Source organism: Marmota flaviventris, chromosome 14, assembly GCF_047511675.1.
Source record: "Marmota flaviventris isolate mMarFla1 chromosome 14, mMarFla1.hap1, whole genome shotgun sequence".
NCBI classification, from domain to species: Eukaryota; Metazoa; Chordata; class Mammalia; order Rodentia; family Sciuridae; genus Marmota; species Marmota flaviventris.
In genome coordinates this window covers 36,783,046-36,800,042 of record NC_092511.1, presented here as the reverse complement: position 1 = coordinate 36,800,042, position 16,997 = coordinate 36,783,046, and the positions used below count along the sequence as shown (strand labels likewise).

General features: G+C 45.5%; 1 protein-coding gene across 1 annotated transcript in view; it reads right to left on the bottom strand.

The window, feature by feature from the left end:
* The window catches only part of Prkce (protein kinase C epsilon), a 487,170-nt gene that overhangs the window by 159,574 nt on the left and 310,599 nt on the right, over positions 1–16,997 (bottom strand). Inside the window, exons 7-9 of the mRNA XM_027934598.2 lie at positions 6,317–6,459; positions 3,525–3,621; positions 605–804 (exon numbers count right to left, since the gene is read on the bottom strand). Of these exons, the coding sequence (XP_027790399.1) occupies positions 605–804; positions 3,525–3,621; positions 6,317–6,459 (440 nt within the window). The remainder of the gene's footprint in view (positions 1–604; positions 805–3,524; positions 3,622–6,316; positions 6,460–16,997) is intronic.

The window sequence follows — 16,997 nt, the reverse complement described above, 5'->3', positions numbered from 1 at the left end:
CCAGCCATCAGAACAGTGACTGACTATTAATCCTTCATCGAGCACACCAACAGGTAAGTCCCACACCACTGTGTTCGTCTCAGTGGGGAGCAGGATATAGAGAACAGCCCCAAGGGCAGAGGACTCTGATCCAAGACATGAGATAATTATTTGATTCTCTTGCCCCATGTAGGAAAAAAAAAATCAGTTAAATAACATTTAACTTCCAAAGTACTCCTTGGTAAGATTTGTTCGGAAGCCTAAGTTCACGGACAACAGAAACTCTAGAGTTCGTGTTCAAATGCATCACAATGAAATAACAGCTACAGATCGATCTCTTGGAGGAGGGAAGACAGGCATTGATATTATTCTTGACAGTGGATGCTGAGCACATACAAAACCTTTTACTTCTTCCACAGGGCTTCTGTCCCCCCCTCTTACGGGATGACAAATGTGAAAAAGTGTTTCCTAAAGAGGTGAAATGACTATATGAAAGTTCAACAGCCAATTAACAGTAGAACCAGGGCTCCTATGTGCCTGGCCTCAGCCTATTTCCACTTGACACAGAAGGATCTCAGATTCAACCAGTGAGAAATTCACAGCGCTCCACATGAGCACCACAGACCTTGCCAAAGCTGCCTTTGCCCAACACCTTGATGAAGTTGAACTCGTCCAGGCCCAAACGCTTGGCCTGGCCTTGCCGGACTTCACCGTTCTCACCAGGGATCCCCAGCTGGCCGTCCGTGGACGATGATGCTCGGTGCTCCTCCCCTCGGTTATCAAACGACAAGGCTTTCCGGATATTGTTTTCAAGTTCTTTTAGTTCTAAGGACCAGAGGGTAACAAGATATTGCATTAGTACATATCTCATGGACTTTTCCCATTAGGACTCCACATTCAGAATGTCCCACATGAACTCTTAACCCGGTTTCAGTTCTTCACAGTAACAAATCCAGGGCGGCTTCCCTTGGTATGTGCCTTCATTTGTCCAGCAAGTTCACTGGCACTTAAAGCACAGCCAGGCTTCAGTATACAAAGAAGAGATTTGGCCGAGTGTGGTGGCACATGCCTATAATCCCAGCAGCTCGAGAGGCTGAGGCAGGAGGATTGCGAGTTCAAAGCCAGCCTCAGCAACAGCAAGGTGCTAAGCAACGCAGTGAGACCCTGTCCCTAATAAAATACAAAATAGGGCTGAGGATGTGGCTCAGTGGCCAATGTTGCTGAGTTCAATCCCTGGTACCAAAAGAAAAAAAAGAGAGAGAGAGAGAGATTTGACCCATTCGTAAATAATTTGATGGTACTATGGGACCTCCAGACTTGTAGGAATTATTCTGACCTGTGTAGGCCTTTTCCTGTTTTATTTTAAGGCTGAGACATCCCCTGGGAGCTTCAAGGAGACTGAATGCCCTTGAAGCACTCGCTCACCATCAAACCCCTTTGGATTATATCAAAGCCAGTTATCTCTTTGAAAGCCCCCTTTGACTAGTGGCCTATTCCGTGATTCTAGGTGTAGTACAGGAACCCAGGCCTTCACTGGGACTGTGCAGAGTCAGAAAGGAACAAGTACCCTTTAAGTTCCCTTTGAAAAGTCAAACTATCCAGAATCATCATGGCAGTCATCATTGGTGATATAATTATCCCATCGAAGGGGACAAGGAAGCTTTTACCTTCTCAGGTCTTTAAAAGGCCTTGATGCTGGGTTTTCTCTAAAAGCTAGTACCCCACACAAGGGTACTGACAAAACAAGCAATGGGCTTATCATTAACAAAGAATTGCTTCCCACAGTGACGTGTGTTGCAAATTTATCTCTGATGGGGCAGGAATTCCTCAGGACAATTTCACAACTATGAGACAATCTTGCACCCCCCTGGAGTATGTGACCTGAATTACCTGCAGCAATAACATTGGGTGATCCTTTGACCTATTCTATTTGAAGAAGCTTTATAGTTGGCAATTCATTCACCAACATGCACACCTGTCTGTAAAAATGTGTAGTTTGAGGGTAAGCCAATTTTAAAAGATGCTCATGAATAACCAGGATTATGGAAGGAGAAGAGAGACTACTCCTGGAAACCCAATTCAGGCATGAGTGACCCAGTGCCACTTGACAGAAAGAACTTTAGCTTCTTTTCAGAAGGATGGAGGTCCTAAAATCCCATTCAAGAACCCAAAGAGCTTCCTAGCTCTGGAGTGGGTTCCTTGGAGGTGGGGCAGTTGTATTGGGGAGGAAAGAGATGGGGATGGCCTCTGAGATCCCAGTCACCCCCACACTGATTCAGCAGTTACCTACTAACGCTCACTTGGAACTAAGGATGGCTCTTAGTCGCACCACAGGGTCAGTCTCAGTTATTAAGTGGATTCTGGAAGGCAGAACTTAGATGTTGGGGGCCTCAGAGCTTGAAGACAATGTCTTTCTGAGTTTTTCTAATGGAGGACTGAGAAACTGTGGCTTATTTCTGTTTTATAAGCATGCCACATCTGACTAAGAGGGCTTTCCCATCCCTGAGCAATCACATCACTGCTGGGAAGTTCTCGTGCCTGCGCTGACTGGTAACTGTAAGAGCAGAAGTCCCAAGAGGTACTATGCCCTGCGTGGGGCCGGACAATGTGCTGGGCAGCAGCCAGGCCTAAAAGCCACCATTGTCACTTCACTTTTATTTGGGGTCTCTACCATTTGACCCAATCTCCTTGAAGCTCCCTGGGGATGTTTCAGCCTTAAAATGAAACAGGAAAAGGCCTACCCTGTCCAGGATAATTCCAACAAGTCTGGAGGTGCCATAGTACCATCAAAATACTTAAGAAGGGGTCAGATCTCTTTTAAAATGAAGACACATAAAATGAAACAGAGCTACACAAAAAAAGGAAATGAGGCCAGTTATTTCGGGTTTTTTGGTTTTTTGTTTTTGTTTTGATACCAGGGATTGAACTCAAGGGCACTCAAACACTGAGCCACATTGCCAGCCCTATTTTGTGTTTTATTTATTTAGAGACAGGGTCTTATTGAGTTGCTTAGGGCCTTGCTGAGTTGCTGAGACTGGCTTTGAACTTGTGATCCTCCTGCCTCAGCCTCCCAAGCCGCTGGGATTACAGGTGTGCACCACCATGCCCGTGAGACCAGTTATTCTGTGGCCCCAGGACTGGCACATGGACTCTGAGAAAGAAGCCTGGTCACAAATGATGACCTCCAGGGAGGGTTAGATGGCACAGAAGGGACAGAGGCCCACCCTTGCCAGAAGTAAGTTCTTGACTTTGGGACAAACCTTTTCACCTCTCTGACCTTCCCCTTCTCGGCCTGTACCTTGGGGCAGCAATGCAGCACCCACACACAGTCGGTATGAGTGTAAAACTAGGAACATGAACACAAGCAAGCCTTGTAGAGGGAAAGAACAATTATGAAATCAATACAGAAAAGGCGTGGGAGGACCTGCCGGGGCCACCAGCCGCGTCAGCTCTCACAGGCTGTTCTTGAGAGGAGAGGCCTCACATGCCTTGGTCCTTCGGATGACAGAACCCAGGGGTAAAAAAGGCAAATCTGAGGGTCTCACCCTGGTCACAAGGGGAGGTGGGTGCTGACTTGGATCGATCTTCTTCAGATGGGGAGCTTCCAGAAGCTGGCTGTGGGGACTCGGCACCAGCAACAAGCTAGAGAGGACAGGAAGAAGGGAGAAAGGCATGAGAAAGGAGGGTGAGTGTCCCTAAAGACAAGAGTGTCAAACTGCGGTGACAAGAGCATCAGACAAGAACCCCTGGCGCATAGCAGCACTCGCTGACTTGACAGTCTGAGAGCACAGACCCGGAGTTTCATTTGCCAAACACAGGAAGAAAATGAGGGACTTTCAGCTCACTCAACTTTTATTCTATCCAAATGCAACAAGCAAAGCTCACCCACCTCTTCAATCAAGCCTCTGTCTGCTGTCCAAGCAACAGACACTCTTACCCAGAGCAACATGACACTGGCTGTCTCTGCCATCTGTCTGGCATTTATTTATATCTTACCCAGCTTTATATCATTATTAATATCTGCATGTGTACATTGCATGGGGTTCTCTACTCACACAGATTATATTTTCTTTGAAGGTAAAAAATATAGTACTGTCAATGCCCTCGGTGACTTGTACAAACTAATAGACATAATAGGCACTCAATAAATATTTTCAGGTGTATTTGATATCTGTTGGCAAATTTTAACAGAATGTACCAATGAAGTGTGTTCCCTGGCATAGGTCTGGCATATCCACCTTGAGTGACATGAAGTCGGTAGCACTCCTGCTCCCTCTGCTCTTGGTCTACCCACTGTGGGTACCTTTCAGTTTCTGACCAGGGGAGGGCTTCTCCCATCCTTCACACTAACTTAGGTGACCGCTTGCCTTTTTTCCAGATTTTTCATCAGAAGCATCTCAGGCATAAAAATATTAGGGCTGAGGTCTCTTAACCTAGACTCTGCTCCTTCCTGAATTTCTCTAAGTCATCTTTGTCCCACAAGGTTTAGCCAAATACAAGACAGGCAGATGATGGCCATTAAGAACGACGGTACATCCAAAGATAGGAAAGAAGATTGCTACTGAGTTTTCTTTCAAATGTTCAATGACAACGAAAGAGTCTGTCTTACTTCTAGAATGAAAACAAAATTTCTCTTCTGGCCAGACTCTCTCTAGAGCTCCTCCATGAGTCAGGCTAACAGTGTCACCACAGACTGTTTGCTTAACCTGCCTCTCCAGGGGGGCCCTGGCATTCTCGGGTACTAACCTTCTGCTTGCAATTCCAGTGTCTTGGATCAACAACTGAAGTCCTATTGTTACCAGTGGGATTTAGAGAACCGAGAAGGGACACCCAAAGCACAAAATCTCACAGTTACCCAGAAATAGAATTTTTTTTTTCTTGCAACTCTTGCAAAACAGTTTTGTTTGCTGGAAATGTAGAGAAGGAGGAGACAGTTAAGATGAAAAAAACCCAACCTTCCCTTGAGAGAGAAAAAGGCTTTTCTGGGGACACCGGGAGAAAGACAAAGGAGGCGGGGGGGTTCTAAATCAAGAAGACTAGAAACATAGGCCCTTCAGCAGGTACAAGGCCAATCTGGAGAGAACATTTGAGAGTCAAGGCAGCAGGAGGCACCCACAGGTGGGCTTGCTTTTTTAGTAAAGTGCTTGGTAATATTTAACCTCAGGCAGGGAGGGCCTCTGCCCACCCACCCACACCAGGATTTCTCACTTAGGTAACATTGTTCTGATTCTCTCATAGTTTACTTTTCAAAGATCTCTTAAAATTTCTAGGCTAAAAAAAAAAAAGTAGTCATTCTAAAGGGCCGCTCCAGATGCCTTTAGCTCTGTTCATATCTGAAGGCCCTGACTTACCAAAAGAACGCTTTAGCAAGCGGATCTCCTCCCTGTGGCATTCAAAATGTCACAAGGATGGAGCAGGGCTTTGGTCTCTAAAGAAAGGCCCAGATGTTGAATGCTGTGGGGCATTGAGGGTATTCCCCAGGCAGCCCAGCGCTGGTTCTAGCACAAACCTTGACACCCTCCCTAGAGAAGAGTGTGGGTTTAGGGTGGAGTCACACACTGAAATTGCTTGCCTGCCAAATCTGGAGGCAGGTAAGTCTACTTCCTTGTCTAGAATTGTTATGCTTTTTCTAGAATTCTAACTCCTCATCTCAAAGTTTATGTCTTTTTGACAAATGTACCTCTCAAGGCTAGCTTTGTTCTCTCTCTCTCTCTCTCTCTCTCTCTCTCTCTCTCTCTTAAATCCAACTCTGGAACAGTTTTATTTTATTTTATTTTATTTTTTTATGTGTTGCTGAGGATTCAACCCATTGCCTTACACTCGTGAGGCAAGCACTCAACCATTGAGCCACAACCCCAGCCCCACTTTATTGTCTCTTACACACACACACACACACACACACACACACACACTTCTGCACTATTTGTGTGGAAGGAGACTCCCCTTTTTTGGGAGGGGGTACTGCAGATTGAACCCAGAGGTACTTTATCACTGAGTCACATTCCCAGTCCTTTCTACTTTTTTATTTTGAGACAATCTCATCAAGTTGCTTAGGGCTAAGTAGCTGAGGCTAGCCTAAACTTTCAAACATCCTGCCTCAGCCTCCCAAGATGCTGGGATCACAGACATGTGCCCTGCACCCAGCTTGGAAGGAAACTTTCATGTTACCTGTCTGACCTCTTTTTTCCTTTCTTTTATTCTTGGAACATATTCTGTGTTGAGTAAGATGCCTCACACCTAGGAATCTTACGGTCCCCCTCCAGAGCACTCTCAGGAAGCCAGCACAGAAGGGCAGGCCTGGAGAGAGTTCCAGAGACACCACCAAACAGACTCTCACCTTTTTCCTCCTCTGGCCACTGTTGGTGATTTTGTCTGGAGTGACACCTAGGTCCGCCAGCACTTTGGCGATCCCTCTGGCATCCACTCCACAGTTGGGAGCCACATTGGTCTCACATCGACGGTGAACATTCATTTTGCAGACTGTAAGGAGACATAGGGGAGAGATATCCAAGTGTTTATGGTCTAAAGCATTACCTTTTTAAAAAGTAACATATGCAAATTGGTGCAGGCAATATGGAGATTCCTTGGAAAACTGGGAGTGGAACCACCATTTGACCCAGCTATACCCAAAGGACTTAAAAACAGCATATCACAGTGATGCAGCCACATCAATGTTTATAACAGCACAGTTCACAATAGATAAATTGTGGAACCAACCTAGATGCCCTTCAGTAGATGAATGGATAAAGAAAATATGGTATATTACTCGGCATTAAAAGAGAATAAAATCATGCATTTGCAGGTAAATGGATGGAGTTGGAGAATATAATGCTAAGTGAAGAAAGCCAATCCCAAAAACAAATGCTGAATGTTTTCTCTGATAAAAGGAGGCTGATTCATAGTGGGGATGGAGGAGGCAGCATGGGAGGATTACACAAACTTTAGGGCAAAGGGGAGGCAGGGGAAGAAAGGAGGATGGGGGGAGGAAAGACAGTGAAATGAGACAGACATCATTATCCTAAGTACATGTATGAAAACACAAATGGTGTGACTCTACTTTGTGTACAACCAGAGACATGAAAAATCGTGCTCTATTTGTATAATATAAATTGCATTGCGTTTTGCTATCATATGTAACAGATTAGAATAAATACATTTTTAAAAAAATAACATAAGTTCATTTGATAGAATTTGGAAAATGCAGAAAAACAAAAATCCCCACTCATTCCATCACACAGAACCACCTTGCAGAGATTACACTCCTTCTAGTTACTTCCTTCCAGCCACTCTTTCTACATGTCTGAGACGAGGATAGACAAATATCACATTTCATTTTCATTTAGGGGAATAGAATACTGACTCCAAAAGAAGCTAGTTGATTCCTCCGGGGGAAAAAAAAAGTTCATTTGAAATCTGCACCCAAATGGGGCACATGTCCACAGTCAGCTCCACTCCTCTGCGGGGGTCACATGATACAGGACGCTCCACAGCAATTAGAAGAAGATCTCTGCATGCTTTCAACAGGGGGAGAGGAAGACAAACCATTCCAAAACAGGTCAGAACATTCTGCTCTTCTTAACAAGACCTGCCCTTAGGAGAAACTATTTTATGAGAGCTTAAACTATTGGGGATTTATCAGATCCTAACTGACCCAAGAGTAAGGAAATGCCCACTCCAGCCCACTCCAGTCATGCTAAACCTCCAGAGGTCAGGGGAGGACGAGCAGCATGGTGGAACAGGCTCACTACCAGACTGAGATCTATGCAGACGACCATGGGAGGCCTCCCCTGTCCCCACTCCCTACCATCACAGGCATATTTCACCATTCTCTACCCAGTACAGCATGTCAGGCTTCCAAGAACAATTACTAGGTGTACTAAAAGGCAAAAAGCATAATTTAAGGAGAGAGAGAGAGAGATGGCAGGCAATGTTACAATGATCAAATTGGGAATTTAAAACAATACCTTAATAGGTGCCACATCTTCATGGTTTTCACTTTCCAAATAGCTATAGCAATCAAGTCAGTGTGGAATTTGCAAAAGAACAAATAGATCAATGGAATGGAACAGACAGTCCAGAAAGAGAACCATATAAATACAGCCAACTGATCTTTGACAAAGGAGCAAACACAGTCCCTTTGACAGATGGTGCTAGAGTAACAAAACAAAACAACAACAAAGAAAAACACCCTGAATTTCGACTCAGAATTTATGCCTACCATAAAAATTAACTCAAAATGGATCATGTAAAACGCAAAACAACGAAACTTGTAAATGCTAATAGAGAAGACCATCTAGGGGACCTTATGTATGGACATGCCATTTTAGATAACAATACCAAAGACATGATCCATACCAAAGAAATAACTGATAAGGTGGGCTTCATGAAAATTAAAAGTTTCTGCTCTGTAAAAGGTACTGTTCAAGACAACGAGAAGACAAACCACAAACTGAGGGAAAGTATTTGCAAAAGATGTACCTTATGAAGGGCTGTTATCCAAAGCAGCCAACTCTCCACACTCAATAATAACAAAATGAACAACCCAATTTTATAAATGGGGAAAAGATTGGAGCAGACATCTCAGCAAAGAAGATATCCAGATGGTAAATAAGCAGTCAAGAAGATATTCCACATCATATGTCACTAGGGAACTGCAAATTAATACTATTAGAATAATTCTATTGAAATTAATTAATTAATTAATTAGTCCCTACACCATTCTATTAAAATGGCCCAAATCCAAAGCTCTGACAATAACAAATGCTGGTGACGATACAGAGCTACAGGAACTTTCAGTCATTGTTGGTGGGAGTATAAAATGGTACAGTCCCCTTGGAAGACAGCTTAGCAGTCTCTTATAAAACAAAACATATCCTTATCATGTACTCCAGCGCTCACACTCCTGGTATTTACCCAAATGTGTTTCAAAAATTATGTCCACACAAAAATCTGCACACAGATGTTTTTAGTAATTTTATTCATAACTGTTAAAATTTGCAAGCCAGCAAGATATCCTTCTGTAGGCTAATGGAGAAACAAACTTTGGGCCATCCACTGAAATATTATATAACCTAAAAAATAAATGCACTATCAAACCATGAAAAGGAATGGAGGAACATGTAATGCCCCTTACTAAGTAAAAGAAGTCAATCTGAAAAGGTTCCAAATGATACCATCCCAACTACATGGCCCCTTAGAAAAGGCCAAACTACAGAGGCTGTAAAAGGCTCTGTGGCTGCCAAGGAGGGATGAATAGGCAGAGCACAGAAGATTTTTAGGGCACAAAACTACCCTGTATGTTACTATAATGGTGGATACATTTCATCGTGTACTTGTCTAAAGGCAGGGATTATACACCACCAAGAGTGAGCCCTCATGTAAACTACAGACTTTGAATGATGATGGTATGGTGAGGGAAGTCCATCAGTTGGTAACAAATGTGCCACTCTGGTGTGGGATAATGATGGTTGGGAAGCCTATGCCTGGGTTGGGGGTGCGGGGGGTGCATAAGGGAAATCTCTGTACTATGAACCTAAAACTGTTGTAAAAGATAATGTCTATTCGAGCAATTAAAAAACACAAAGCTGTTCCTAGAATGCAACCATGCGGACTGGCCCAGACCTCCTGCTTGCCCTGTATAACCTGGTCATGGGCCTGGAGGGAGGGACGGCACAGAGCCCCCTAAGCCTGGTTTGGAGAAATCAACTGAGCTACCCAATAGAAGATGGATTAAAGGTGGGGGGTGGCGTGTAAGAGAGTGGCTTTCTCAGATTACAAAAACAAAGAAGAAAGCTCTACCCAGCCAGCCATGGAGCTGACTGGACCAGGGAGCTCTTGGTAATGCCTGGCCAACAGTCCTAGGGCTGAGGGCCACTGGCATACTCCAAGCAAGGCGCTGCTCGGAATTCTCATCACACTCCCCTGAGCTACAGCTGCCGTTGGACACGCACTCACCTTCCCTGCTCTGCCCACCAGCCCCTGGTCTGGCTCTTTGTGAAGCATCAGAAAGGACAAGAATGAAGGGACCACTTTCAGAGAATTTCCTGGCAAGTGCGAAGAGTCGGTATAATTTGACCACTGGCGCCCTCTAGTGTCGGAATGTCAAACCCGTCGATCGTGACCAGTTGGCAGAACAGCAAAGTAGGAAATGTTTTTTAGAGGACTTTGTTTCATATTTTTTAAAACCCTGATATTTCCATAGGAAAGCTTTGTAGTTGCCTTAATAGGTTTTAAAAATCCTAATCACATGTCAGTTAAAAATGGATGATATGAGATAATGACATTGAAAGTGGTGTGAAAAGTCTGGGCAGGTGAGGGCTAAGCCGGCTGAGGACTGAGAGCGTGAGATGATTTAGGCAGCCACGCTGGGAACATGGGTTTTTGGAGGCTGCAGGTGACACCAGGAGGCTGCAGACCAGCAAAGGAAAGTAGACATGCCAGCTGGCACCAAAAGAAACCTGAGGAGCATTCACTTTAATGTGGTCAAATGAGCTACGCATGTCACTGCCCCCATGCCCCTACCCTGTCCCTATTGGAGATGGCAGAAGCCAAGGGCTGTTAATCCTGGGCTGCCAACCCACTTCCAGCCCTAGGCTGCCCTTTAAGCCTTCTTTTTCTAGGATGCCTGTTAACATGCACTTGTACTGGTCTCATCCAAATGAAGTTGTGCCAAGGAGAAACAGAACCACTTGACCCAGATAGGGCTCTTATAAATGGATAACCCTACCCTACTACCCAGCTAGTCACCATCTATTTGTTGAGCACCTACTATGTGTGGGGTGGGGCTTCAGCAGCAGGGTCCTCTCAGATCAGCTTGTGGTTTGAGCACAGTGACCTTCATCTCTTTTTGGAGAGACTTCATTTCCATGTTTCCACCCTTTGCATAAATGAGATTAAAGCCAGTATTGCAAAAAGGAGGGTCAAGCTAATAGGAATCCTTCTAAAACAAGCAAAGCCTCTAAGGACAATGGCTAAGTCATGCCTGAGGAGACAGCTGGGCCCATGTACGCTGCAGAAGTTTTTGCGTGTGTAATACCAAGGCCCCCTCTCAAGCAAGGGGAGGCTATACCACTGAGCCACAGCCCTAGGCTCAAATCTGCAAACCTCCTGACTCAGCCTCCCCAGAAGCTGGGATGACAGGTCTGCATCACCACACCTATCTAAACATTTCCTCACGTTAGGCTAATTTGAAGATGAGTCAGGACAATGGTTGGATTTCACAGCAGGTTACCATCAGCCACCCTATGCTCAGAGATAGACAGCAAACAATTGGAAACAGGAATTGTGTAATGGATGTTGGCAGGGTTGGGAAAGGGGATGACTGCAGAGTGCCAGATAGAAGGGATATAGGAGATCCTGGGGTGGTCCCTTGGAGTCATACTGGGACAAATGTCCCCAGAAAGAGACTTGGGAGTCTGACTGCATTGGAATCATAACACTTTTCAGAGACCAGAATGAGTGGCCAATTGTCTGCTCCCCAGAATTCCTCAAAAACTACATCTTGTATCAACCTTCCACATGTAAAGGGGACATTCATCATGGTCCCTAGGCACTGCCAGACACCACTGGAAGAGGCTCAAAACCAACCAAGAACCCTCTGTGGCACTGTAGTTCTGAATGCTGAGTTGCTCCCTCTCTCTCCTGCTCTCCACCTATGATATGGTCCCCCCACACCTTTCCAGGTCTTTCTATACCCTCAAGTATAGCTCCAGCTCCCCACAAAAGCCTTTCCTGACCACCCTAGCTGTACTGGCCTCTCTTGCCCATAAATTATTCACATTAATATTTGGATTCACTACTTGACCTGTGGTCTATTATTTAACTTAATGCTCAGGGAGTATTCTATTTATTGAAGTTTCTAGAAGACTAAAATCATATTTTACCTCCAAGTTCTCAATGAAGCCCTTACTCAAAGTAGGGTGAAAATGCCTTTGAGTGTATTCCAACTTGATGTAAGTTAGCAGTATTTCAGCAGCACAAATGGAAACTGTCAGTCCAGAGCCCAGCGCCCAGCAGATGTCAGGGAACTGAAATCTCAAACAATGACATGATATACGAATTTTTGCTGACTGTGCAAAGTTAAATACCAATGCACAAGAAGGGAGAGTGATCAATTCACATGGCTTGTTGAGCAACAAACACATGACAAATAAAAGTGCCCTTATTTATGTCCGCCTTACGTAATTCAACCACCAAAACAAGACTTGGCGCTTTTTTTGTGGCGGGGGCGGGGCTACTGGGAATTGAACTCAGGGGCACTCGACCATTGAGCCACATCCCTAGCCTTATTTTGTATTTTATTTAGAGACAGGGTCTCTAAATGAATAGAGTCGCTTTGCTGAGGCTGGCTTTGAACTCTCAATCCTCCTGCCTCAGCCTCCTGAGCTGCTGGGATTACAGGCGTGCACCACCATGCCTGGCAAGACTTGGGCTTTTAAAATAGGACTTCTAGGAGGCTTTCTTTCATAACTATTTGTCCATATGCATGAAGATGCCTGTATGAAGATGTTTGCAGCAGCCTTAATTAAAATAGTGACCAGAAAGAAACAATAAGAATCCATCTAGAGGTCAATATTTAAATAACCTGTTAAACCTGCATAATGTGGACTATGAAGCAGTCATAAAAAGAATGGAGTAGCCCTGTATGTTCTGCCTTGGAAATATTCCAAGAAATAGTAAAAAAAAAAAAAAAAATCAAGTTACAGAACAATGGATATAGGATTCAATTCACAAATGTCTTGTTGAGTGCCAATGTGTTAGGCACTTTCTAGATGCTGGGAAATAGCAGGGAATAAGAGACACACACAAATCTCTGCCCTCGTGGAGCCTGTTTTCTGATGGGGGAGAGAAACATAGATGGAATAAATAAGTAATGTGGATATTAGAAGGTGGTTAAGTGCCACAGTAAAAAAGAAGCTGCAGGAGGGTGATGGAAGATGAGAGATGAGAGTGTCCATTTTTAAACGGGTGCTCAGCATAGCCCTCACAGACGCGGGGACAGCATTTGTGGGGGGGGGGCATGTGTGTGCACGTGGTGGGCAGCTTCTAGGGTTGCCCCAGTGACTCCCATCCACAGGGATTCACACCCTTAGGTGATCCTCTGTCACCCCAGTGTGTGCTGGACCCAGTGATTCTCTTCTAGGTAGAAAATGCCAAAAGTGATGAGATGTCATTTTTGGAGATGAGGTTACAAGGACTGTGGCTAGAGCCTTAGGCACCCTCTTATGTTCTCGACTGCCTGCTCTGACAGAAGCCAGCTGCCGAGTTGGGAGCTGCTTTATGAAGGCACGTTGGCAAGAACTGGTCTCTCTGGCCAATAGCTAGCAGGGATCTGATGTTGCCAGGGCCACATGAATGAGTTTGGAAGTGGCTCTTCTTCAAGTCAAGCTTCCAAATGGGACCCCAACCCCGTCTTCCAGCTTGATCTCAACCTCCGGAGAGACTGCTGGGTCAAAGCACCCAGCTAAGCTGCACCCAGATTTCTGATCTGCAGATACTCATAAAATAAATATTGGTTGCTTTATATCACTAAGTTCCAGCAATAGATACTAAAACTCTATGTGTGTGCGTGTGTGTGTGTGTGTGTGTGTGTGTGTGTGTGTGTGTAAGTGTTGTGAAGTAAGTGAACACAGCCTCAAAAAACACCTAACAAATTTTTAGTAGCAATTAAGTCTAGGGATGGAAGTCCAAAGAGACTACAAAGAAAGACTTTAATATTTCATAAACACTCACTCTCTCTCTCTCTCTCTCTCTCTCTAGTTTTGCTTGAACTTTTACAGTGAGGGTGTATTTGTATATTACTATGCTCTTTTAATTATAAAAATAGAAATAAAGTTTGAAGTTGTGACAAGGGGTCTAGCTGTTCAAAAAACAGTAAAGGACTAACATTTTCAAAAATGTTGAGAATAAAAATCTTTTTTCAAGTTTTTAGTTTTTTAAATATCCAAAATAGGTTTTTTGTTTGTTTGTTTTAATTTTTAGGAAGGAAGAGAAGAAGGAAGGGAGGCAGGGAGACTTTGCATAGCCACCCCCTGAGGTATGTACCTAAGGTCACTCTGCTTTTATTACTTTCATTACTGTCCTCGGGTGGCAGGAGGGCATTGGAGGGCAGTTAAGGTGACCTGCATTTGATCACCCAGGCAGACAGTGACCAAACTGGGGCAGGACAGCTTCCCCAGTTCCCAGCCTGGATCTCAACAGGCTGCAGCTCCTCAAGGGTTCTGTCATTTGTTATGTCCTGGAGAGCAGGTGACAACTGTGCCTCAGTTTGTGAACGCAGCCTTAGAGCAGAACAGTTACTAAGATGGATCTCAGAGAGGGGTAGAGGCCAAGAAGGACTTCCCAGGCCAGGCTTCCTGAGGCACATGCTCCTCCCACCTCAGCACAGAGCTGCAACCACTGAGTCCCCTGGACAGCCGTGAGGAAGCAGGGGCTCTGTGGCCCTGCAGGCGGCTTCAAGCTGTGGAAGGAGCTCGGGCTCTCTCGTTAAACTGCCCCTCAGCATCTGCTGACTTCAGGGTGGCTGGGCTGTGACGTGAGCATGGGAGCTCGAGCAGAAGACAAATGGGGACAGGGTGGGCTGTGTCCCATATCATGATAACTCCATAATTTTTTTTATGTGAGGCACTGGAAGCCTCCTTGGGTGGAGGGGGGACCAACCACAAGTGTCAGCTGAGAAACTGAGACACAGGAGAGCCCTGAAACGAGCCCAGACCGGTTTGCTATGCAGGTGGGAGTAAGGCTAGGGGAGGGGGCAGGACTGAAGTCACAAACTGAAGGGTTCAAGTGCCCCAGAGCCTCGTGACCCAGGACCTGAGCCTTGGAAGCCGGTTTCCAGACCCTGCTCAGGCTGCAGTGCTCAGACAGGCCCAGGGACGAAGGTGGAGAGCCTCAGACAGGGCTGACGCCGGCATCGAGGATAAAAGAAAGGGATGAGGTCTCCCACCTGCACACTGGGTGCCAGTGCTTTTCTGCCCTTGGCTAAGGAGCCCAGTTACCCAGCAATTATGTGATCTCCTTCAAGGGTCTGCCCCTCTATGGCCGAGGACAGAGAAAGGACAACCTAGAGACAGAGGCCAGTCCCCTACCAGTCCCTGGTTGTGTGTCCTTGTTCATGTCACCAGTCTCTCCAGTTCTGTTTCCTGCCAGTCAAACGGGAGGACAGTCACTAACAATATGTCTGCCTATCAACATCTGAGCACATAAACAATGGTGGTCCCGAGGATTATATCACCCAGTGACATTAAAGTCACCTTCGATCATCAGTATATTCTATGATGTTTGCACACCAGCAAAATCTCCCAAGCAGGCAACTCTTAGAAGTATTTCTTCCTTTAAACAAGGCACAACTGTAAATGTGCTCTCATTACTTAGGGACAGCCCGTGAGAGAGTAAATACACAATACTGGAGCCTAGGTGGCATGGTCAACTGTAGGCTGAAGGGAGAGTGACCAGGACAATCTCATGGGTCCTTCCTTCTGGGTTCAAACTCTTTAAGAAACCTGTTTTACTGGAACCTATTCCAAAGAATGGGACTGGCCTCAAAGCTGAAGCACAGAGCAGCAACCACATGGCCTATATGCAACCAGCACCAGGAGAGCAAGGCTCCAGCCCAGCATGACCAGCCAGCAGGGTCCAGCAGCCATGAAGACCCAGCTGAGCCTTGTGAGCAGGGAGTGTGGGGAAGGGCCCTGATCCGAGCCAGACACGGGACCAAGGTGCCTGGGCTTAAGTTTCAACTCCACTGGGCTCCCACACAGGTCACTGTATCTTGATTTGTTCTTAGTAGTCATAGCAGCAGACCCTGCCTTGGATCTGGGCAGAAGCAGGTCATGCTGGACTCATGGCCATGACCAAGAAGACTGGCGTTTAGGAAAGGATGGGAAAAGATAATTAGATGAGATGTTTAGGGCAGACAGGTGACTCTGTATGATGCTCTAAGGTTGAATCTGTGTCATTATACATTTGTCTACACCCATAGAATATGAAACACCAAGAGTGAACTTTCATGTGAACTCTGGACTTTGGGTGATAATGAATGAAAAGACTTTATTTCCTAATTCCTGAGTGGCCCCACCCCATGCCTGCTCCCCTGGGGTCTTATGATCACATATCCCACTTCCCCCTCCTTTACCTGAGCAGGTGTAGGGACACTTCCTGCCAAAAGAATGGAGGACACCTCCCCTGGGTCCTGCCTTCTTCCAGGGTCAGCCAGGGGCCCAGTCCTAACAGCAACACCTGGGTGTGTGCACTGCTTACTTAAAATATTAATATTTATGGGATGAGAGTATCTTCATTTAGATTTTTCATTTACATTAATAATTAGTATTTTTTCTAACAACCAGACATCACTTCATCAGGCTCCTATCCAAAGCAGGCTCTATGTTTCCTGGCAACCCCCGTCAGCCTTCCAGAAATGCTCTCACTTCTTTGCTAAAAATCATTTGAGATTTACGATCCATTTTTTTCCCTTCCTCATCCCTTGTTGCGTTTCACCTCATGCCCACAGGATTTCAGGTGGGCCCTGTTCTGTTCAAGGTGGTGTGTGCGAAAGGATACAGGAGAGGAGACAGGGAAGGCTTTACTACCCCCCTTGGAGATGCTGGGAAGGTCACAAGGAACCCAGATGTGTCAAGAGTCAGCACTGCTTCCTGGGCTGGACCAGCATCGTCTCTGGACCCCATAGCAGCTATTCCCAATCTTTGCTACTCTCTCTGCCCCTCCCACAATTCCAGTTCTCCCCTCAACTTCAAAAGGGACCCCCCCTCCAATTTCAGAAAATAAGGGAAATTGCATGTCAATAGATTCAAAGTGCACATAATGACTTGCCCACTCAGGTTGCTCTGAAGTCCCACCCTGACGCAGAGATGTACCTGCACCTACCTGGTCTGCAACCTCCCCGCCATCTTGGTGAGGCTCTCTTGCTTTCTCCCCTACCTGGTCTCTGCCCCAGTTGTATCAATGGTTCCTTCTCTCTTCTGACTCTACAAAGTCTCCTTTTCTACTTTATTCCTGATTAT